At 46.4% G+C, this 23,449-nt stretch overlaps 2 protein-coding genes across 2 annotated transcripts; one reads left to right on the top strand and one right to left on the bottom strand.

Annotated features, from left to right (window-relative positions):
- Positions 1–10,079: 10,079 nt before the first annotated feature.
- On the bottom strand, positions 10,080–11,128 carry dctpp1 (dCTP pyrophosphatase 1). Its single transcript, XM_029156899.3, has one exon. The coding sequence runs from the start codon at positions 11,126–11,128 to the stop codon at positions 10,616–10,618; it is 513 nt and encodes a 170-aa protein (XP_029012732.1). The 3' UTR covers positions 10,080–10,615.
- Positions 11,129–11,310: 182 nt separating this feature from the next.
- On the top strand, positions 11,311–22,472 carry gatb (glutamyl-tRNA(Gln) amidotransferase, subunit B). Its single transcript, XM_029156884.3, has 13 exons — positions 11,311–11,533; positions 12,507–12,660; positions 12,749–12,862; positions 15,860–16,058; positions 16,219–16,341; positions 16,424–16,537; positions 17,525–17,609; positions 18,124–18,168; positions 18,479–18,671; positions 18,859–18,992; positions 21,785–21,863; positions 21,991–22,125; positions 22,262–22,472. The coding sequence occupies exons 1-13, from the start codon at positions 11,385–11,387 to the stop codon at positions 22,385–22,387; spliced, it is 1,650 nt and encodes a 549-aa protein (XP_029012717.1). The 5' UTR covers positions 11,311–11,384; the 3' UTR covers positions 22,388–22,472.
- Positions 22,473–23,449: the final 977 nt, after the last annotated feature.

Consider the following 23,449-nt stretch of genomic DNA (forward strand, 5'->3'; position numbering starts at 1 on the left):
ATGGCTCAGAGCTCAGCCCGAAGGTTGGCTCGTTAACATTCTCCTGTTAGAACGAGCAACGGGAGGGGGGGGGGTCCTCAGAATCAGTACATCAGTGGAGCAGCAATACGGACAGCTGCCCATCCTCAACACACACACACACACACACACACACACACACACACACACACACACACACACACACACACACACACACACACACACACACACATTCATCACACCGCGTCCTAATCAGAAGCTATAAATAACAATCTAATAGTTATGGTGATGAGTGCAAACAGCAGCTAATTTGATGAAGAGCTGAATAAGAGCGGGGGGGGCGGAGGCGGGATCAATACTTTAAACCGCGCGCTGCATCCAAACAGGGTGTCTGCCACATGCGTGCCACTGCTGCGGGACCGGAGGAGAAGAGGAGACGCACAAAAACGCACACAATGGAGGCGAAAAAAACCAATGTCGTTTGAAGAACACCCTTTTTGCTTTTTCCAAGTTTGTGCCACGCAGCTCGTCAACGTCAGTCACACTCAAACCGCTCTCTTGCGTAACAGCGATGCATTTGTTCACCCACATTTCACTGAAGCTGTTCAATTTCAGCTCAAAAATATCTAATATATCACAGGTCGTCCTGGTTTCCTGTCCAGTCCTTTCTACCTCTGCACTTGTTCCCTTTGGATAATACGAATCCAACAGGATCCATGAGTCAAATATCGCCTGCTACTCGTCAGGAACCTCCCCAGACTCCCCCACAGGAAGCACGGTTCCAAGGTCAGTGCGCTCCTGCCTCTGGTGAATTCAAATGTTATTCCTTGGTATTGATGCCAACTCTCACACAAAACACGTCCAGGGAAAACATCCAAACAAGCTTTAGAAATGCAGCGGCAGCACAGCACTGACATATTTACACAAACTCTTTATTTGTAGATGTATTTTAATCAACAAACAGCAAATTATTCCCGTCAGACTCTCACTCAGTAATGATAAAATGTTTTTAGAAAGCTTTATAATAGTTTTAATAATTAAAATATCGAGAGCCGTCACTTAACGTCTTCCCCCATCACTGGGAAGCACAGAGACAGGGAGAGCGCTGAATGCAGCCTGATACAGACTAGTCCTTGAGAAAAAGTTTCACTTCATCCTATTTTCACCTACTGCGCTGTTTCATTATTTACTAGACATTTTGTTTGCTTTATTGGAAAACTGAGCACAGATCCACAAAGGGGTCAAGGGCAAACAGAGGCTGCTCCTTGAAATTAAAGTAGATACGTATTTGATAGAAAACCAAAAGTGACTCACAATTCATATCTAAATATATTCGTATTTGAAGTTAAATGCTTTTTTTACCTTCGATGAAAGAGTCAAACAAGAACTTAAAACATGAACATGAAAATAATGACAGGCTGTGTGAGTGTTTGCATTAATGGTAGCTTTTGTCCCATAACCATCGTTTATCGTTGCGTTTACCAGCAGCAGAAAGAAAAGCTGCACTCCAATCTCAAATCTCTGCAGCGACAACATTCGCAACGGTTCCCGTTTCTTCAAAAGATGAAAGAGTCTCTTGAAAACAGGGTTTTCCATAGGTGTTGGACAAGCAGCGCCGGCGATAATTCAGTCAGGAGCCTTTAGGAGACAAACGGGCCACGGAAGAAATGAGGAGAGGGGAAAAATGAGGCGCTCTTGTTCTGGATGTCATTATCGTTTCAGAGGAGAAAGGACTTGTCTCACTCGAGCTCCTGGCAGCGCCTGTGAGCTGCTCTGGGAACAGAGCACTTGGTGGCATGTTCTGAATAGGGGGCCTTCACCTCTCAGCGAGGGGCTGCCAGTGACGCGGGCTTCAGGCCCCTCGTGATCCGTTTCCCTCCGGTCCTCGTATTGGATTCAATCATAAACACACTCAACGCTCTCTGACCGCCTCTGCCAGTTCATGGGCTGCGTCCTCCATCGCGCCCCGACCTCCCTCTTAGCCCGTGCGGGATAATTAGCCCCGGAGGCCGGCGTCTCGTGCGGAGCCTTGGACCCGGACCCGGACCCGGAGCTGCCCTGGAATGCTGGCACAAACTCCCCCCGCTGTCGGTCCCACATCAAGTCGGTCAAACTAGTGGCGTTTTAAGTGCCTGATGACGGCGCCCTGATGGCCACCTATGGAGATGTGGGGGCATTTGCTTCAGCCAACACCCCCCCCCCCCCCCCCCCCCCCTCCGAAGGGCCTCAAGTGGAGTGAAGAAGGGAGGGAAGGAATGAAGGGAGGAGGAGGAGGTCCAGGCAGCAGCCATTAATGCAGCAGCACTAGTCAAAGAAATGGTGCAAGCTTGTTCTTCAGTGAAGGCATCGCACGTCTCGATGTCTTTGTTCATTGATCATCAAACTCATAACGCTTATTTGGAGGTTTGATTGCCCGAAAAGGCCTCATTATGAGCCACGAACACGCTCGTTTTGTATTTCACAAGCTCTCTTCAAACAGGACATCTTCAATGAGCCCGGGGCTCCTGGATGAATGAGAAAACGAGCCAAAAGACGCGACGTGGAAACAAGGGCAGGGAAACAGGCAAAAAATGTCTTCAGCAGTAAATCACTTCAATATTTGGGTTTAAACTCGCTTTAATGTCAGATTGTAAATATCATAAATGATGAAATTCCAGAGAGCGCTGGTACTTGACTCTGGAGCACAGCACAGCACAGTCATAAAGGGCCTTTTCCAGGTATAATAGTGTCCAGTAACACGCAGTAACCTGGTTTTGCTCATCTCTATTTAAAGGCGTCTAGCGTCTTTCTGCGGGGCTGATGTGTGTGTGTGGGGGGGGGGGGGGGGGGGGGGGGGGGCTGACGAATGGCCTGCCAGTGGCGAGTTGATGACCTCTATTACGGGCCAAAGTGAGGAAGCGGTTCTGGCAACAAGCAGAGTAGGAGACGAGAGCGTCTGCGCACGAGGCAGAGGCCACAGGGAGGACGAGGAGCAAAGGAGGCGGCCGTGTAATAAAGGAGGAGCAGAGACGGCGCTGAAAGACGGATGGAAGCGGGCGGGGCTTTCACTGGAGGGAGGCTCCGATTATTGGAAAGGCACCAATGGGGAGGTGCGGGTCCAATTTGTATTCCGTTCACTGGAACGCGGGCCGGTTTCCATACAAAGAGCATGGGCCACAGCCGCCGCTCCGACAGCGCTCCCGAATCCACCTCAACAGGTGAGGGGGCGTGGCCTCTGTCAGGCGCTGGGACGCTCCTTTCAGCGTCTTAAAAGTTCTGCAACAGGTTTGTGTATCGTCACAACATCAACCAACAACACTGAGACGGAGTCGTGTCCTTCTGGCGAATCGCCCCCCAATCGCTACAACTGATATGTTGTAGCGATTGTGATATCCATGCGAAATCTGTCGGCTCGTGTCGAAAACGGAATAATACAGCGGCTCCCTTGTAACATCCAACGCTGCCAATCTTATTAATCATTGCGCTCTCAGTAAAATTTAATGCAGCGAAAGGCTTGAGCAGCTTCAGATGTTAGAGCAGCTTGACAGCCCAGGCTGTTAAACAGGCGTCCAACCAGTACCATGAAACAAGCACATCTCCTCGCGTCCTTTTAGCACGTCCACTCCTCCTGCACAGGTTTGGGCCCAAACAAGCATCCAGCTCTATACTGTACAATCATCCGAAGCAATGGCGTGTATTTTGAGCTTCATGAACCTCGAGCAGTGCCTTGGGGCTTTTCAATTATGCAAACTATGGTTTCAGATTTAATATTCACAAAACTACTGTTCAAATAAATGTAAATGCAAAGAGCCAGAGACACGCAGCAAGTAGCAGTGAGTCACTGGGAGGATTCACCTACTGACTCCCTGCTCAATTACTGCAAACTTTGGCCACTTCTTGAAGTTGGTCAGCTTCCTGCCCAGCGAGTGTGAATGAGTCACTGTTTTATTTTTATCCCCGCGTAGAAGGATCCCCGCATGACTCCCTCGGGTTCAGCACTGCAGGAAACCTCAGGCAGCGAGACGGGAGAGAAAGGGCTCCTCCCTGTGGCAAAAGCACAGCTGTCCGTCTCAACGAAGGAGGTGCGAGACTCCTCCATAGCAACAGTCCTACGTAGCAACAGTCTCTTTGAATAAAGATAGCCCTTCTGAGAGCATCTCGCATCTCCGGTCCTTAGAAACAGAGGACATTGTATCGTTTGCATGGTCTTTAGCGCATTCGCAGAGGTCTAATTCACAGGAGCGACTGCATTAGTGCAAACTCACTCACTACATTAAGCGTAAAAACAGTGGGAATGTTCAGAAACGGAGCGTTCGGAGACTCGAAGATGTGCATTTGAATAACAACACCTCCCCCCCCGGTGGAAGCGACTCAACCAAGAATTAGTCACTCTGTATTTGAACTTTTCCCTCGTCATTTCTACACTCGCTGTGATGAATCATTCACAACGCGGAGCTCGAAATGAGACCAGACAGGACAGAAACCCGCTTTATCCTGAGCTCGCCGTATCCAGCCCAAGTCCAATTTCACTCCAACAATTCCCCACTTTGATCAGTCTCCGCGGCTGATTAGGGATGTCACTGCTAACTGTCTATCACACCCACGCAGCCCTTCAGGAGCAGCGAGCGGAGACGCGGGGCAGGAAATCACACGGAGACGGTGGCTCCGACTCCACAACGCGAGTCCGGCCTTTCCACACGAGCTCCAGCATCAGGAACATCATGTAAAACTGATTGTTGTGCGTTTTTCCCATAAGACATCATTACAGTGGGTCCACCATCTACCGGTGACCTTTACTACACATTCTCCAGCCCCATTTTGAAAAGCCATAGATCAAACCCTTTATCAACTGCACGACCTTTTAAATGTAGACCTTCAACTCAACACCTTAATGCGTTTTAAAAGTGAGAGCTGTTTGAAGCCCTTCAATCCACGTGAAGAGCCGTACGCTCGGACCACGTCGGCGTGTCTGCGAGGCGGGAGCCTTTTCAACGCTCCACAGCTCAATCAAAGGACAATCCTCCTGCCTCTCACTGTCGCATATTAGCTTTGTTGCTCTCGGCTCCCCGTGGCCATTATGTGAATGGGATCCGTGCCTCTTCTGACACACTTTGATCACTCCCATTCTAAACCGTTCACCAGATATATCTGTCAGATGCATTTTACACTTACGGTTTCGTACAGTTTGGTCCCTGCTGCAAATCTCAACATCAGAGCGAGGAAAAGAAAGAGACACAGTGCGAGCAACACCTGTGAAATCGAATGCAATCTGGTGCTGTAGCTGTGCAAGAAACACTTACTGCCCCATTTGGATCATCCGCTGCATTTGGACTGATTATTCTAGAGCCATTTGATAATTGAAGCCTCAAAAATGTGCTGCTTGTCTGGAGCTGACATGAAGTTTTTGCACACTGTGACTGTCCTGATGTTTCTGTCACTGCGTCTTCCAGTGTGATCAGATCCATAATTCACAACACGATCATTTCTGATGAATGATCAATCAAGCTGAGCGATCACTGGATGCTGCTTTTTTCTATAGGAAATATTTAATAAAGATAACAAATACAGTCACCTGGTTTCCTGAGACAATCATTGAGTGTAGCTTTGTGTTGTGTGTTTGTTATTTTGCAGTAACACTGGACCAAAGCGCATTACTGCTTTATTGTTCCCTCCAGGTGTTGCTGATATAGAGGGGGAAGGGAGCACGTCAGAGGGAACACACATCTGAACGCTCCTGCCAGTAGAAAAAGCTTCACCGCCTTAGTCAGCTCTTTGGGAATTCTCCGCTTGGTTGTAGACAAAAACAAACGTTTTCTATCAGATTATCTAGTCTTTGTTTTGTGGATTTCACGTCTCTTTCCTCTGTACAGATGTCCTCGTCCATTCCAAAAGCATTATGAAACTTTACTGAACTGTCCAATCTTTAATTAATGATTAATTAATATTCTGCCATTAGTTGAAAGTCTACAATAATCGACCTAAACAGCTTCAGCCTCAACACCCTTCCTGTCATTTCCCCGTGTGAGAGGACCTGAAAGCTAAAACCTTGCTTATTATGGGGTTGTAAATACTTTCCTTCCTGTGCTACAAAAAGTATGAAAGGATTTTCACAACACACTTATCCTTGTTGACAAGAGCAATAGTCCTTTTAAACAGCACATCAGCTGCGCTGCTTTTCACACTAAGCTCATAAAACAGCAAATTGAAATCAGCAGCATTAGCCCATCGGTCCCACACTTCACATGCCCCATTTTCCTCCTTTTCAGGTGAAAAGGTTTTCAAAGACCCTCAGACAACGACTCCACTGTCTTAGATATTATTCAAACATCACTTGTGCAGAATCAGTGAGGAGTTGGAGACTGTCTTCTAGTTGACACTGCTTTCACTGGAGTGGCTTTTACTCACACAAGCAATTTGTTTGCATCAAAGTGCACATGCAAAACAATACAACATAAGACAATAGAGCAGTCAATGCCAAACAAAATGCATAGGAAAACAGCCAAAGCGCTGAAACTGCCTCATGCACTCGTGCAATGAAGACGACTGAAGGAAGGTTCATCCAGTTACACACCGTAAAAACCTAATAGTGGCCTTATGAAACAGATACAAAATATGGTTGTGGTGCAGTTTGACCTCAGGGTCGACCTGCAGGCAAACACAAGCCCAGCACTGCAGCGTGGGAAGCGTTAATGTTCAATTGTTCCACAAAGAACTGAACTGAAGGTGGACCTTATGTTGGACAATGCTCTGCAGCAATACTGTATGTGTGGACTGTGATGTGGTTAATGAACCATCATTCTCAGATGAAGATCGTGGATGTTGTGTTGTTTAGCCAATAACCATTTTCCTAACGTGTGTTATTCATTGTATGAATAATATTTGGCTTGGCTGTTAATCGGATGCACAGCAAAATTTTGTAAGTGTAACAATGTGTTCTCGGTCAATGTGCTCGTGCTCTTTATCCTATTATTTTGTTGTATTGGATATTGGATGTTTGTATATGACACGTTTTTGTGTGTCTGCTCACTCGCGTCGCTGTTCAAGGTGAAGACTCTCTCTTCCACTGTGTGTGGTAAATGTTACTGGTTCAATAAAGCAATCAAAAAGGAGAAAATGGCTTTTCCGCAGCAGATAAGGAAACGCACAGATGGACCCAATAACGTTAACAGTGACTCTTTTCCACTGACCTGTGCCAGCGAGTCAGCAGGTAGTGAAACGGGCAATGAAGCTTTAATTAATGACATTGATTCTACCTGTGCTTTTCTTGTGCTTACACGTCAAAATGTCAGCTGTGAAAACACCAGTTAGAGATACGGTAAAAATCCATAAGCTAATGGGCTTTAGGATAAAGAGCATTCAGTTAGCTATTTATTACATGTGATTTAAAACCTTAGGTCTTAAAGCAGTGACAAACTAAATACGAAGGATAATTTCCAGCAATCGGAAAAATATATCATATATATGTATCATATATATCATGCCATGTATATATTTTTTGTTGTAGCAACAAACATTTCCAGGTGCGTCATGTCCAGACTGAACGGTTCTCGTTTCTTCATCTCTGACAGAAGCAAAAAAGAAAAAAAGAAGAGATCCTCCTTTTTCATCAGCACCGGTCCAGAGGAGTCTGGGTTGTGTGTGTCTCTGTGTACATGCACGCGTGTAGGTGTGAGCTGTGATGTGATGTGACCCCCTGCTGCTGTGTAATCCCGCTGTGTGAGATCTGACAGCTCCCATTGCCGTCTCTATGACAGGATAAAAGAGGCTGTGTGTGTGTGTGTGTGTGTGTGTGTGTGTGTGTTAGATTGTATAAAAGAAACAGGAAGTACATAAAGAAACTGAAGCTTTTCCACGAAAACTAAAAACATTTGCTCAAGTAAATGTGAAGGTTTGAAAGCTTTTCATGTGAAAAACTTTCATTTCAAAACAAAGCAACAGGCTGCTGGTCTCTTTAAAGTAAAAGTAAAGTAAACTTTTCAACCCATCACATTCAAATTTAGTCCAAATTTAGTTTAAACCCTAATCCTAACTTCATTTGAGAAATAGCACCCATGAAAATGCCATATTTTATCTGCTCTATGAAGCTGAAGGCTGAATGACCATCCATCCCTGTTTTAATATATGCACCCACAGCCTCAGCTTCAAACAACTGGCTTTGAGTTAAAGCTCCACCTCCACTTTGGTGAGATGAGCCCTCACTTTTATGACATCATAAAAGGACGAAATCCTGAATCAACTGAACAGAACATATACAAATGACTAAAAAAATTAGTTTTACATAATCGGGGTCCTTTAAATAAACACACAGATCCCTGCTTTCCAGATAATGTGAATGAGTACTTTTCAAGCTAATTAATTCAAATTGACCAGCAATAAATGCACCCTTGACACACCATTAGCACTTCCTACATTATGAAGCGAGTCCATAATTACATACAGTAGTTATTAGTTCTTAAGTGTGCTTAACATCTTAAGGACTTTCCAAGAGAATTTCCAAGAGCAGCCCCATCACTGCAGCTGCACTAATAACACTAAGCCTGACATCGCGTGGTTCTGGCAACAGCATTTAGCAGAATGTCTTCAAGGAGAATTAAAGCAACCTGTAGCACGTACGGCACGAGCAGAGACGAAACGCTTACTCAGCAAATTCAGCAACAAGCTCCAAACAGCGGCCTAAATAACCTACGGACCAAGACAGACAAACAAGGCCAAGCTCCTTGTGCAGGAGACATGAACATGTGTCGTGCATTTGGAGGTTTTTACCTGTTATATGTAAAAGGAGCATGTATTTGGACTCACACAACCGCACAGCGACTCCAGATGACCTTCGGGAACGCTGCATATTCTCAGCGCAGCAGTGCTACAGAGATCTGAGAGAACTGTTATTTTATCTCCCTCTCTCCTGAGACACTTGTAATTGCAAGCTGCTGGCTGGGTGACACAACTAGAATGTGAATATGAGATAGCACCTACAAACCTTCACTAGCCCGCTCAGCGCTGCACTCAGCTTCGCTGAGCTGTAATCTGCGTTACAAACCTCCAGCTGCAGATTCCGGTGGAGCTGCTGCCAAAAGTTATTTCACTTTCTCCTCCACAAACTCGGATGAGGTCATGGGCAATAACGTTGACTCTGAGGATTTACAATCATGATAAACAACTATCGGACCACTGTAGCTGCTCCACTTCAGGTGGAGAAGACGGACGAGAGCTCAGCCTCCGCTTCGTCTGTAGCCCATCACGCCACAGAGACAAACAGAAATGATGCATTTGCACATTACAGCGCTGGAGGAAGGGAGAAGTGGGCTTGTTCAGGTTTTTGGACATGCACCAAGCAAACGGACAATAGCTCATTCTTAATGTGGGATGCGGTGTCATGTGTGCTTAAGTAAAAAGCAGTTTGCTTTGAAGTGCTGCTCAACTTGTACACAGAGCAACACTTTGTGATGCATGACTGTTCTGCACCGCAGCCTGTGGATGACTCATACTTCTAAGAGAATATCCGTACACACAGCTGAGGGCGATGTTTGTCTCAGAACACATTCAACGAAAAGTCACGCAGACGTTTTCATCACCGTTAACCAATGTGGTTGGAATTTCAAACGCTTGCGTTAAAGATTAATCAAGGTTTCACTGCAGGTGCAGATAAAAAGAAGCACATACTTCTATTCTAAATAAAATAAATACAATACTTTGAAGCACCGAGTAACCAGGTATTACTTTCCAAATGCAGTAAGAGTCTACATATCAGTGTCATTAAACCTTTCAGCTGAGAAGCTGCATATGGCTTATGTTGTTTACAGCTACAGTAGTTATCACTACAGTAATGAGATTCCTGTTTCTGACGTACACTAAGGTAAGTCAATGAAATCTGACTGAAAGACTGCCTCAGACTGTTCTTTACGTGCTGCATTAAAATGATGTTTGTACTTTGTCAGAGCGTTCACTCAAAACACCTCAGTTCTACATTACTCACAACTGCACTGAAAAGAACCTGAGCATCACAGCCTCATAGACGAAGCATCGTCACTGAGTGGTCATAACTGTTAGTTCATTGTCTCTGTAAGCAGCAAACAGGTGTCTGCTGTTACTTTAAATTTCACCAACAAATGAGAACAAAAAGCTGAAGAATTAAGGCCACTTTTACTTCACGAAAATGAAAGATTCTTTAACCAAACAGGGAGACGTGATCAAGATTTGGTGGAAAAAAAAATCAGTCCAATTTTTCTTCTGTCAGTCCACATTATGCACCTCTAGTCCTCTTTTACACATCTTCAAAAATGAACAAATATAAAACATTTAAAAGACAATGAGAAAACTGTTCAAGAACTTATAAAGATGGTGCACAACCTCTCTTACAGCTCAAATGTGCGTAATGTCCAAAAACTGCCTCAGACATGACTTCTCATAGTAAAACGGGATTTCAGAATAAAAGCATAGTAAAAACGACGTTTTCAGCAGTGTTGTCTCCTGGAGGTACCGGTGCACGTGCCGGGCGACAAAGACGACGAGACGAGACGAGGAGAAGCGCTCGTCCACGTCCATATGCAACAAGTCAACGCGGGATCAGAGCCCGTGTTCGGCACTAGGCCACGGTCACCTGCAACAGCAGCGGGTAGTAGCGCAAACCCAGACGGTCTCCTCGAACCCGGACCCAGACTCAGTCCTCGTACTCCGTGTACTTCTTGGCCGAGCCGTGCACCTTGCTGGCGGGGTACTTCAGTCGGTTCAGTGCCATTTTGCGGATCACCGCTCGCGGCAGGTCCACGCGACACTTCTCGGCCAGCTCCACGAGGTAGATCAGCACGTCGCTCAGCTCGTGCGCCAGCTGCTCGCGCTCCGACTCGGTCCAATCCGGGAGACCCTCGGCCACCTCCCCTCGCCACTGGAAGAGCTCCGCCACCTCGCCGACCTCCCCGACCATGGCCAGAAGCAGATTGCGGGGCTGGTGGAACTTGTTCCAGTCCCGCTCGTCCGTAAACTCTGCCTGCATCCGCCGAATGTCCTCCATGGTGGGCTCTGTACTGAAGGCGAACCTCTCCGGCCGGACCGCTTCTCCGTTACGCGTAGCTGCTCCGTTCTGGGACTTGGCTAAATCCTTCGCGCCGCCGTTTACGGACGCGGACGCCTCATCCGGGACTCCACAAGCTTCTTTGCCGTTTGTCGCCATCATTGTGTGTGAATTTAATAAACAATTCTGCGTAGGAGCACAACTTAAAGCCGGTAAACAACAACTTCTTCGACTAGCATGTGGAGAAGTCCCGCCAGTTGTGAGGCCGGAAGTGATGGCGCTTATGACAGCTACCGGAAGGAGTTGAACTCTGGTATTTGTAGTTTTAACCGAAACACAGTCGCGTATGAGTCAATATTAATTGCGCTTAATAAAACTACATTTCCCGTGTTGCTGTTTATAAACTCTAAAAGACAACATGGCTGCCTCCACTGTTGCAGCAAGTGAGCTCATAAAAAGCATGAATAAACAAATGTCGACGTTATATCCAATAGCTTCGTGTGTAATCAGACGAATAAGCACAACAAGCGCACGGCGTCACAGCCAGTCACCGCTAACAGCACAGAGGTAAGCGAAGCTGCTAATGTCTAGCGTTCTTTCTGGTTTGCCTACTCGCAAACATGTCTGCAAGCATTAAACGTAACTATTCATAAGTAGCGGCCGGGTTGCTTTGGGACAGGGGGGTCCAACTCTGGTCCTCAGAGCCACAGTCCTGCGGTTTTCCAACTCTCCCTGCTGATCACCTTGATCGGGTGTCAGTTAGCTGCTGATTGACAGAACACGCCCGGTCAAGTGATCAGTATTAGCTGGGACAGGGAGAGTTGGAAAAGTAACAGGACTGTGGCTCTCGAGGACCAGGGTTGGACACCTCTGCTTTAGGAAGATGCGCTTGGTCTCATGAATATTTTCCTGTGTACTTAACGTGGAAAAGCAACTTGGTGTGTGCACTAATTCAAACCGTTCTTACTCAGAGCTCTTCTTGACCAGTGATTTTGCTTCCTTTGGTTGTAAAGTATGAGTAGATGGGTACAAATGGTAGTTGAATCAATCTCCGCCTATTAATAACCAGTCTAATCATCTACTCCTCCAAATGATGTCATCGTTATGCTTAGAAGACGTAGGCATGGCCAGATGATGTCATCTAGAGGATTTTTTTCAGACTGTATCAGATTTATATTTTGATATGGAAAAGCAGAATGACATTTAATACCAGTCATGTACATGTGCAGCATTTAGCCGATTGCATTTGCTGTAATGCTTCTCAGTGGCATCACTGCCTTTTATTTTGATGAATCACCTCCAAACAAGGAGTTTGTTCGGTGCTGTTGGGTTTCAGCCCAGCATCGCGTTGGCCAACGTGTGCAACTGCAGCTTCTTTTCACTGTTACACAAAGTAAACAGCTTTTTAGTCACAGCTTTTTATTTTTTAGTTCTTGGATCCCTTTCAGTCAGACGGCAGTAAGTGTTCTGTTCTGCCGTAGCACAGAGCTTCTTTCCTGTCAGCTCACAGTATAGTAAAGGCTCCATTTATTTGCCTCAGTGACTCACAGCAGCTGGTTGGAGTGGTGGGGTTGGAAATCCATGCCCAGATTAACTCCAACACCAAGCTGTTTTCTGGCTCACCAGTTCGCTTCTCAGCACCTCCAAACTCCCTGGTATCGTTCTTCGATGCATCCTTGCCAGGCACATTACCAGTAAGTCATATTTGAGTTAAAAATAATATAGTAACTGTGTATAATTTTGACCCTTTGGCAGCTCATCAGCTAATTACCCTGTTCCCAGGTCCTAAACAGACGATGTGTGGAGGCAGCAGTGATGACAGGACTCGCCCTCAACTGCACCATAAACCAGAAGTCACTTTTTGACAGGAAACATTATTTCTACGCTGACCTCCCTGTGAGTTAGTTTTTACTTCTGTTCCGACCTGTGACACATCTGAGGTTTCAATAGGACAAACAACATTGAGCTGCTGTCAACCTGCTCCTGATGAAATATCCCATGAGCTTGAATGATGGTAGCAAGTTTTGCTAAAGTAGCAGAAGTACTATTTGACACACATGCAAGCGAGTGATACTGAAAGCTATAAAGAAAATAGCCAATGGTGTTTTCCACTTATCAACTCATTACCTTCAGGGCACTGCTGTTCTACAATATCCACATTATTTTCCCCTCCTCGCTTTTGCTGATAGCTTCTTGTGTTCCCCTAATTTGAATAATTGTTAGAGGCCTTAAAACACCAGGCAGTCGTTTCCATCTCAACAATTCTGGATGTGATTTATTACACACAATTGTGTTAAATTGTGAGTGTAATTATGAACATTCTAAACAAATTAGAAACCATGAAACTTAATAATGAATCAAAAATGAGCTATCTGATAGTGTAAGATTGGTGGACCATTAAATTCCTAATATTGCAGTTTTTAAATAAAGAAGTACAGACATGCTCCCACAGTATTTGCACGCTGATCCGATAGTTATGACAAGGACATCTTGTATGATTAGTACTGGAGCGTCTTCTATGAGCTGAGGAGCGGTGAGCCAAGGTGCTGGTGAGGAAACCCACAACCCTCCTCTTTAACACTCATATTTGCATCTAACAGCGTCGCCCGAGTGAGTCCCACTTTGCTCTCCGGAATGGAGTTCTCGCATGGCAAGCTTTCACTTCCCCTCTGAGCCCCGGGGTAATTTTACTACTATTATGAGTGACATTTTGAGGCTTCGATGGAAAAGACAAAATGTCACGGCAACACTACAGCGACCTGCCCTACAGAGGCCTCCTCTAATACATCCAGAAACCCTCCAAAGAGGGTTTGGAGAGGTTTGTGCTTTTAATGTTCAAAGTGTGGCCAACGCAGCTTTGAGCAACATAATGAGGAGGGTAATTGTGGACAGAGGGACATATTTCCTTTTCTTTTGGTGTTGTTTCATTAAAACTTTCCAGAAGTGATTTCAAATGAGGAGCCCCTCACGAACAAAAAGGCAACACCTTGAATATAAACCTCAGCTGAGCTAAATGATTTTGCCTCTTTGCTGTTTCTGATTCATTTGTTGAGCGAACGGCGATGGTCTGTTGTAACAGTGCTATTTAAATCATAGTTCTTTTTTTGTTGACTATTTCAGAGATTTACTGGTTATCACATAGTGGCAGCAGAGCATATTTTAATAACCGTGGTAAGAAAACATTATCTCCCCACAAAGCCCCTGTTTTTTGAAAATCCCCTCCAGAAGCACGGGGATTATTGTTGGGCTCTGTTGTTTGTTTGCTGAAGATTTCATCACCTCCGCTGGATTCATTCTCAACAGTTGACACACACAGCAGGGACGATAACACCTGACTACACTTAGTACTTCTCTGAGAGGCTTCCTAACCGGCTGACGCCAGCTGGTTGGGCCTGAAACAGTCGTTTGTGTTTTAAACTCACGCTGTGCTCTTCGTTATATAGTGTAATTATGTGGTTTGCATTAGTCTCACCACCAGAAGGAAGGATCTGTCCCAGTGCTGTGTAGACTGGCTTCATAGTATGATAAAGCGAAGTCAGAATGGTCCTCATGATGCAAAAGATGGGTTATTTTTTACATTTGACCTAACGTTGGAGTGTACTCTACGCTTGTAAAACCAAACCAGTAGCAGAGCCGAGGGACAAATTATCTTGCCCTTGAAAAAATACATTTGTAAATTGTGTTGTGCATTATTGATGTGGTCCACTAGAAATCCCTGATTGCATTTTGTAAAACACCAAAGTCGCTCATTAAATGATTAATGCCACTGTCCGATTCCTTCTTTGAGCTGAAATGGCAGACGAGGCACCCATATAAAGTTTTTAACGACCTTTAAATAACATGACTCTGCAGCTGCACTCTGGTCCACCAGCAAAAGCAAATCGTCGGACATATTAAGTGTCCAGATAAACAGATGTGGCCTGGATATTGAAGCTTGGGCGTATGTTTAATGAGAGCTGGAGGTGTCTGCGTGACCTCAGTGGGTAGTTCAGAGGAACAGTGATCAGTGTGCAGGAGCCACGAGGGAGATGAATGACTGGCTCTGCTTTGCTGGGTGACTTTGAAATCAAGTCATCTGTAAATGTGAATGTAAAAAGATCTTTGGATCTCTCCTCATTAGGGCTCAATCTACTGTCAGGGTTTACAGTATATGGGACTCTGGCTCCCAGATTCCTATTAACAACCTGCCCCCTCCTTCATTAGACAAACAGACATGGCTGATTTGTTATGTGGGAAATAGTCTTCACTGATGCACATTTCCAGGGTACAGTAAGGTGGAGCTGTGCTTCAGCCAGCGAAAGCCTTTTTTTTTTTTTTTCAAAAAGATTAAGTAACAAACAAGAGATTTTGGATAACGCCACTCACAAATCCAACAGATTTAAAGTTTCAATCCACCAAGATGAACAAAAACTGAAATAGAAGCTTCAACAGTGGACTTTTTATATGTTGTAAAAGGAGGAGGGTGATGGATTGGATTGCAGCAACTAACAACCCCTCAATCTCTTTTCCACACGTCCTCGCTCTCCTTAGCATAAGTGTGATTAATGTTTAGTTCCTGCGACGTGGTTGCCATGGTAACCCGTGGGAATGAATACTCGGTGCAGCAGATTCGCGCGCAGATGAAATATTTATTCTTGTCCTTTTACGAGTCGAATCCTTGAGTGAAGGTGCAGCGCTGCTCCTGAGTCCTAACGAGGGCGCGGCCAATCACGCAGCGCCGTGTTTATTTGGTGTCTCCTGAACTCACATGCCCCCACGACACCCAGTGCTGCATCACCGTTAGTTCACGCTGACACTCGGAAAGACGGAAATTAGGAAGTTGATATTGGTCTGTGTAAATACTGTTGTCACTGATTTGCTTGTTTATTACTTATTAATGGCTAATGATTTCAGGCTGGATACCAGATCACCCAGCAACGGCGGCCTGTTGCAGTAGACGGCACGCTGACCTACAGCCTCCTTGGGGGAAAACAGAGGAACCAGGTGGTTAAGAAGAACGTCCACATCAAGCAGATCCAGCTGGAGCAGGACAGCGGCAAGAGTCTCCACGACGACGCTCGCAGTCACACCCTCATTGACCTCAACAGAGCAGGTACGGCATTAGAGAACGCGGGAGAACAAGCAGCCACCTGCTGCTCGGACACTGGAATAGAACCAGACCGTACTGTAGAGGTACTGTAGAGGTGCACCACAGCGCGCCGTGGGATCGATACCTGCGAGATGTAAAACACAGCTGTCTTGGCCTCCGTCAGGCGTGGGCCTAATGGAGCTGGTGATGGAGCCGGACATGAGCTGCGGAGAGGAGGCCGCTGCCGCTGTCAGGGAGCTTCAGCTGATCCTGCAGGCGCTGGGCACCTGTCAGGGCAACATGTCGGGTATGCAAACGGCTCGGCGCGCTGCCTCCTCCCTGCTGCGAGCCGGCGTAACGCCTCCGCCGTGTGCTTTCCTCTTCCCCAGAGGGCCAGATGAGAGTGGACGCCAACGTCTCGGTCCGCAAGCCGGGCGAGCCCCTGGGCGTCAGGACGGAGGTGAAGAACATCAACAGTGTTCGCTACCTGGCCAGGGCTATAGGTACGATGGAGAGGTTGAAAACCTAAAGGCCGAGTAGAAGGTTGGTGTAGGAGTGTGACGGGCATTAACAGAGCCTAATGGCTGCATGGATCACACACACGCTATCGAGATTGGCCAAACGCCAACTTGAAATATTTTTGGGAAATTTCTAAAATTCCCAACAATTACCACAATTTTCAGGGTGTTATGTAACAGTGGTACGTCTTGGCTGGACCAGTAGCTTCTTGGAGTCCACTGGTTGCCTGGCAACTGCTTCCAGCCAAGACGTTGTTTGACAGAGCCTCATGTAAAGAGACTGAGTACTTGTACTTCTGTTGTGTTTTTTATTCCCCTTCATGATTTTACTGACTTTTCTCTCCACCAAATGTATTTAAAGTGTTTCAGTCCTCACTCAGGCTGATCTTTGCGTTTATAAATAGGTACCAAATGTCTTGAAATCTGTTTTATAATATTTTCTGGACCATTTCTTATTGGATGTCTTTTACTATTCTTACTCACTGCTTGTGAGGTATTACAGGGAAATCTAAACAGTTCTTCACAACAGGAAGCTTAGTTACGACTGACGCTGTCACGTAAAGCACAAGTTTAGGACTGACAGCTGTTCTAAAGCAATTAGCTGTGTGATATCAGCATGTGCTGCTGAATTGCTTTCCTGCAGCTACTCAAAAAAAAAAGCGCAGACGCCGTGTCAACGCTTAACTTCTCTGACTGACACGCTGACAAAGAGTCGCCGCCAGAACATTTTAGCATTTTACACGCTGGTTCTTAACCACGCTTTGACACAGTGCGGTGCTGTGCGTGAATTATTTATCATTAAGGTTGTATTACATCTACTCGGCTCGACCGGTATTTGAAAGTCAGGGAGAAAAACATCATTTGTCACAGATGACACAGATGTGGCAGCGGGAGCAGAGACCTGAGGAACGGCGCTTCATATGAGCAGGTGTTTGGCATTTACCGTTGACCTGTTTGTGTTCGTATCACCAGACTACGAGATCCAGAGACAGATCGACGTCCTGCAGAGAGGAGGGAAGGTGCAGAATGAGACCCGGGCCTTCGATTCCAAATCTGGGTAAGAGGATGAAAGAGCAGGGCCGTGATGCCAGGCGTCAGCCACTGCTACACCCTCTGCTGGGATCCCTGCCCGCTCCATTAGTCCTGAGCTTAGCTGAGGAACAAGCATCACTGTAATGATGATGAATGGAGCCATTTGGCTGCTGCTGTCCTCCTGTGTTATCTGGGAACTACCGCATGTGCTACTCACGGAATGAACCGGCTCCCACACAGCTGAGGCCTCGATCATCTTTCCCACGAGCCTTCGCATGTCGGCGTAGGTGACGGGCCTGTTATAGGCTCACCCTTCTCGTGTCCCTGAAGGTCGACATAAGATTCATTACCTAATTTCTTCATTTTCATTCATGGAAATACTAGAAAAAAGTAGTAATAGAAAACAGAACTGTGAAGATATTCAGTTTACTATTATAGAAAAAAGGAATTTATGGGAAATTCATGATGACACGTTATTTAAATGACTACTGCTCTCTGTAATGACCTTACTTGCACCTGTCATGTGTTCTTTCCACCAGAGAGACTATTCCTATGAGGGACAAGGAGGGTCTTCAGGACTACAGGTGAGCCGGCTGTTTGGATCTACATGTTCATCCTAGTTTCTGTACCTGCAGCTTTTTCTATTGACATCAGAAGATGGGCTTGTTGTGTAGGTGGGTGTTTGTGGTACTGTATAATGTGATAGACAAGTAGGTTGAAGGCTGATGGCGTCGGATGATTAGCAGAGCGAGTGAAATGTGACAGCTGCATCGTCTGGAGGACTATTAGTATCCCAACAGACGCCCCCTCCCCTCCAGCCTCAGCCGTACTGAGAATCGCTGCCCCTCCATCCCTCCTCCCTTTTTTTTTTTAAACCACCTTTCTTCCCTTCAGGTTCATGCCAGAGCCCAACCTGCCCCCTCTGATTGTGTATGAGGATAACGCCTCGCTGCCTGCCGGCACTGATGCGTGCCAGGCGGTGGTGGTGCAGGAGATAAGAGACAGACTACCAGAGCTGCCCGGTGTCAAAAGAGACAGGCTGGTGCAGACGCACGGCATCCTGCCCGAACACAGCTTCACTCTGGTGGTACGTTCATAAGGCGCCGGCAGACGCCGTTTGATTGGCATGTGATCGGGTCCGCGCGGAGGCAGCTTGGATGCGGTTCAGCTCAAATCCAGGAGCGGCTGTGCTTTTACGGGGCCGATTTGATCTTAATTAGATCATGCGCGCGCGCGCCAAGGGATCAAAGCACTTCGATGGTGTTTTGTTGCAGAACGAGGACGGGCTGGTGGAGTACTTTGAGGCCGTGTTGAAGGCAACCAGGAAGGAGCCCAGGAAGGTGATTGGGTGGGTGACAAAGGAGCTGCTGGGCCGCCTCAGGGAGCGAGACATGAGCGTGGGCCAGAGGTACGAAACACACACACACACACACACACACACACACACACACACACACACACACACCTTCATGCTGATTTGACAGTATTGAGGCTTATTACATGAAGCTTATTGCTCAGGTGGATTTGGTTTTCTCTGCCAACATTACTCATGGGCTCCAGCACCTAACTTTGTGCTTTGTGCCTGCTGTGGCTGCTAATGCTGGTGACTGTAAAGTAAAGATAAAGGAAGCAACCTGCAAGGGAACGGGTCAAACTATTCGCCTGGGTCACCTCTACAGCCAAGGAGATTAAGAATATGACCATGAACTGCAACAGGCCTGCTGCAGGTCTGACTGCACCGCTCTCGCTCTCGCTTTCACTCTCTCTCTCTCTCTCTCTCTCTCTCTCTCTCTCTCTCTCTCTCTCTCTTTTATTTGCTCCCATCTCTCCTCTTTCCGAGAGTGTTCACACTCCAGATGCAGCTTCAGCGTCTCCGGCCTCTCTTTATTCGAAGGTGTCATACAGCTGCTTTAAGGGTTCAACTCATGTGAGAAGCTGTGATCTCACATCACAATGAAATGGCACCTGACAGTGATTTGAGAGCCTGTCACCAAAAAGTGATTCAGCGAAGAGTTCCTCCATTTGCTTCACTCGTAATAAACACGATTAATAGATTTTACTTAATTTATTAATAGCTGTTTAGCAGGTAGGAAGGAGTTACTTTTTACTGTAATGGTGCCGTGTAGAGTAGAGCCGACAACTGGATACCAGTTTACCTGCAAAGTTTGATTTAACTGTTTGAAGGAGACGGACAAACTTAACAAATGTGTGTTTCAAACGTAGGACTGACTGGGTTCCATGAATACGAGCATTCAGCCATATCCACACATACGTGGGATCAGCTGTGTATGAAGCAGCTGATGCTTATCAGCGGATTGACGTTCTAAGTTTACTGAACTGATTAGAGAATCACAGGCCTCATCGGTTGCTGTGATCAACCCCGTGTCCCCGTCCAGTCTGAGTGAAGCGTCCTTTTAATTCGGTTGCATTAGTGAAATCGCTGCTTTGTCGGCCACGGTGCCGTTACGGATTCTCCATGTTGGCTCCAACCTGCTGGATTCAGTAAATCTTCAAGGACAACCTTGAAATTCAGCTGTTTTGATGCAAAGAAAGGTTGCTGTAATACCCTTCACACACAAACATGAAGGTGCCCTTTTAGCGCCTGGCCATGAGAAAACACAGGCTTTGTCACAGGGTTTCTGTTCATAGCATCTAAAACACTTAATAATCTGGTAGAAGTAGTAGTTAAACTGTCATATATCTTCAAAAAAATCAAAAAGATGAGACAAGTAATGAGCTCACATGAACACTTTATCTGAACCGTTTCTATGAGCAAACCACAGACGCTGGTGTTTATTTATGCACAGCGTTGCATTTGTGTTGGGATGCGTTGGGAGAGTTAAAGAACAAAGACTGGTCAGCAGCATCGAGAGCTGCAGGCAGACAACAAAGTGAGCCTCAGAGAAATAGTACAAATACTTCATGTCTATTTGATGGTGGTCAAAATCCCCCTGGCGGCCTGTCAAGCCCACCCAGAATCCTCCCCTGCCCCCCTCCGGCCAGTGTCGGTCAGACCGGCAGAGAGGTGAAACTCCAGACATGTCATTAACAGCTCACCCAGGCGCATCCACAAACGTGTTCCTCATCAGCAAAACCGACGCCAGCTGCCTCAGAGGGGAACCCACCGCAGACTCAGCGGGGGGCTCGTGGCACGACAGCGACAGCATGATGACAGAAATGTGAAATATCTCGCAGGGATTCTATTAATGCAATGTTAAAAATGTGGAAGGTGTGTGTGTGTGTGGGGGGGGGGGGACCCAAGAGTGGTTGTTTTGATCCATAACCACTACAAACTTAGTAGTTCAGCAGCGTCTTTTAATTCTGTTTGTTTGGAAAGCGCCAATTCACAGCGGGGGTTTGAGCTGAAGGCAAAAGTCTAGCTGTAGCTGACAACTCGACAACTGCAGTCTTCCTGCAGACTTCCCCAGCAGCTCTCGGCCCCATCGTCATCTCGGCCTCTCAGAAGTCTCTGGTTTTGCCCCATAGTGGCCGCTCCCTCCTCCTGAAGGGGTTTAAAGTGCAGCATGTTGCACTGAGACCTTCCTTCCCATTCACCTTAGCTGCACTTCAGCCCAACATTCATCCCATCGCTGCCGGTTATGGAGACGAACCAGCGACGAGGAACACTGAGCACCTGCTCGTTGAGCCGAATCCTGCTCAGACTCCTGATTTATGGCCGCACATCATCATCATCATCATCATCATTATCACGCTTCTCAATCTGGATCTACAGCTAACAGTTAACTAACTATGAACTAGTTCAGCATCGTCGCGTCGTCTCGTTTCATGGAGCTCAGCATCAGCATCGCCGGCGCAGATGCCTGTTTTTAAATGACGCCACCTTTGGTGATTTATTTGAGCTGAGCTGTCTGTCCCCTGGCGACAAGCGGAGATGTGTTTTAGAGGCTGATAGTTTGTCATGCGTGCGTGTTTGAAGGATACTTAGCTGAGATCGACTGTCTCGCCTGTGGCATTAAATGAAAGCCTGTCTCCACCTAATATATTCTAATGGGCTTTTTGATTCCTTTTGTCTGGTAGCCTGCGGAATAAACAAGCTGAAACACAAACGCTGATAGAGTCTTGTCCTTTCAGACCGCCGCTCCTACACGTTGTCTCCTCTGCCGTCGATCCATTTATACCACTAATTCTTCAGTCCATCTATTAAAGTGTCTTTAAATTAGCCCCATTATTTGATTTCAGCCCAGTTGCTCCTCTGGCCTTAGCCGAGCTGCTGGAGCTCCAGGAAACGGGACGCATCTCCTCTTCGGTTGCCAAGCAGGTCAGTCAGCTGCACTCACCATGCAATTATTGCCGTCAGTCTGTCACTCAGCGTGCAGCAGCCCGGCCTAATGCTTATTTTTATTCCGATTAGCCTCTGCGTCTCACCGCTTTCTCGTTACGCTCAGGTGTTCCAGGAGATGTGGAGGTCGCCAGGCAAGACGGCCCCGCAGATCATCCAGGAGCAGGACCTGGGGCTCGTTAGCGACATGGCACAGCTGCATGACATCTGCCAGAAGGTGGTGGACGCACACCCTGATGAGGCAAGACTCGCCTTTCTCCTCCCCTCTACAGCGTTTGTCTCAGTGTTTGACTTTTTTTTATATTATATATATTTATTATATATTTTACTATATTTTATTTTTTTGCATGGGCGTGTTTGCTGCGTCCCCCCTGTAGGTTGACGCCGTCAGGAATGGAAACAAGAAGGTTCTGAACAAGCTGATGGGCCTGGTTCAGAGAGAGACTAAAGGCCGAGCTGATCCAGTTGTGGTGAGGGAGATTTTGCAGGAGAAGACTTCGTGAAGCAGAGGGGCCAGGCCAGTATAAACTACTGGTCTGAGGTTGTAAATGTGAGGTTGTAAATATTAAAGTTTGTTGTAATATAAAATGTTTGGATTATTAAGAAAAAAGGATTAATTAATCTCAATAATCCCTCAATGTTACGATGGTCTGGCCTATTGATGCTCTGACAGAGATGAAACAGCAGCATCCCAACATGCTCAGAAGACAAATTGCTTTTGACAGGATGGGAGAATGGTGTAATCAGCATCAAAGCATCAGACGCACTCGTGGTAAATTCAATATAAGCTTTGCTCATGACATCCGGGGCCATGTTTGCCATTATGGTCATTTGGACAGGACACAGGCTGTAAATGAAGGCGCTGATGTGACAGATGCTCTCAGGCTCTGTCTCCTAGAGAGGAAACGGTGAGACATGAAAACAGTGAGCGCCCTCTAGCGGTGGAACCTTATTATCGACAGCAGTGTGTTACAAATAAAATCCTGCATCATCCCATTTAACAATAATATCTAAACAGCAAAGTTCAGATACTGGGAGCAACCTTTCTACCTACCTGGTCTCAGCATCTCGTTGCTTTCTTGGCATTTATGTAAAAGGGGATAATAACAGATTTCAATGCTTCAGCCAGGATCAGTTTGTTTACTTGGTAAATCTGAGCCCCTACAGTTTGTAGATCAGATTGGGAAACGCGTTGTTCTCCATGATGCAGTGTTGTGATGTTGCCAACTCCACCCTGTTCTTACTGCCCAGCCCCGCGTGTTGTTGCCCTGCTCTCACTTCCATAGAGCTGGATGTCCAAGATTCGTTTCAGGAGACCTTGTTTTCAGCGAGTGCAATAGCAGGCGACAGTGGCAGCGTCGCTCTTCCTACGTTTGACCTGTGGAACCACTGGTTTGTCCCTGCATGTAAAAGTAGAGCGCGTACGCTCGCGTTTCCTCGAGAACAAAATCTCCCCGCGAAAGAGCTGTTTGGGAAGAAAATGAGAACATCGGTGTACACAGAACAGAACAAACAGCAGCAAAGCACCTCGGGCAAAGAGGAAATAATATATTGATGTTGTCAAA

This window comes from Betta splendens, chromosome 1 (genome assembly GCF_900634795.4).
Source record: "Betta splendens chromosome 1, fBetSpl5.4, whole genome shotgun sequence".
Classification (NCBI taxonomy): domain Eukaryota; kingdom Metazoa; phylum Chordata; class Actinopteri; order Anabantiformes; family Osphronemidae; genus Betta; species Betta splendens.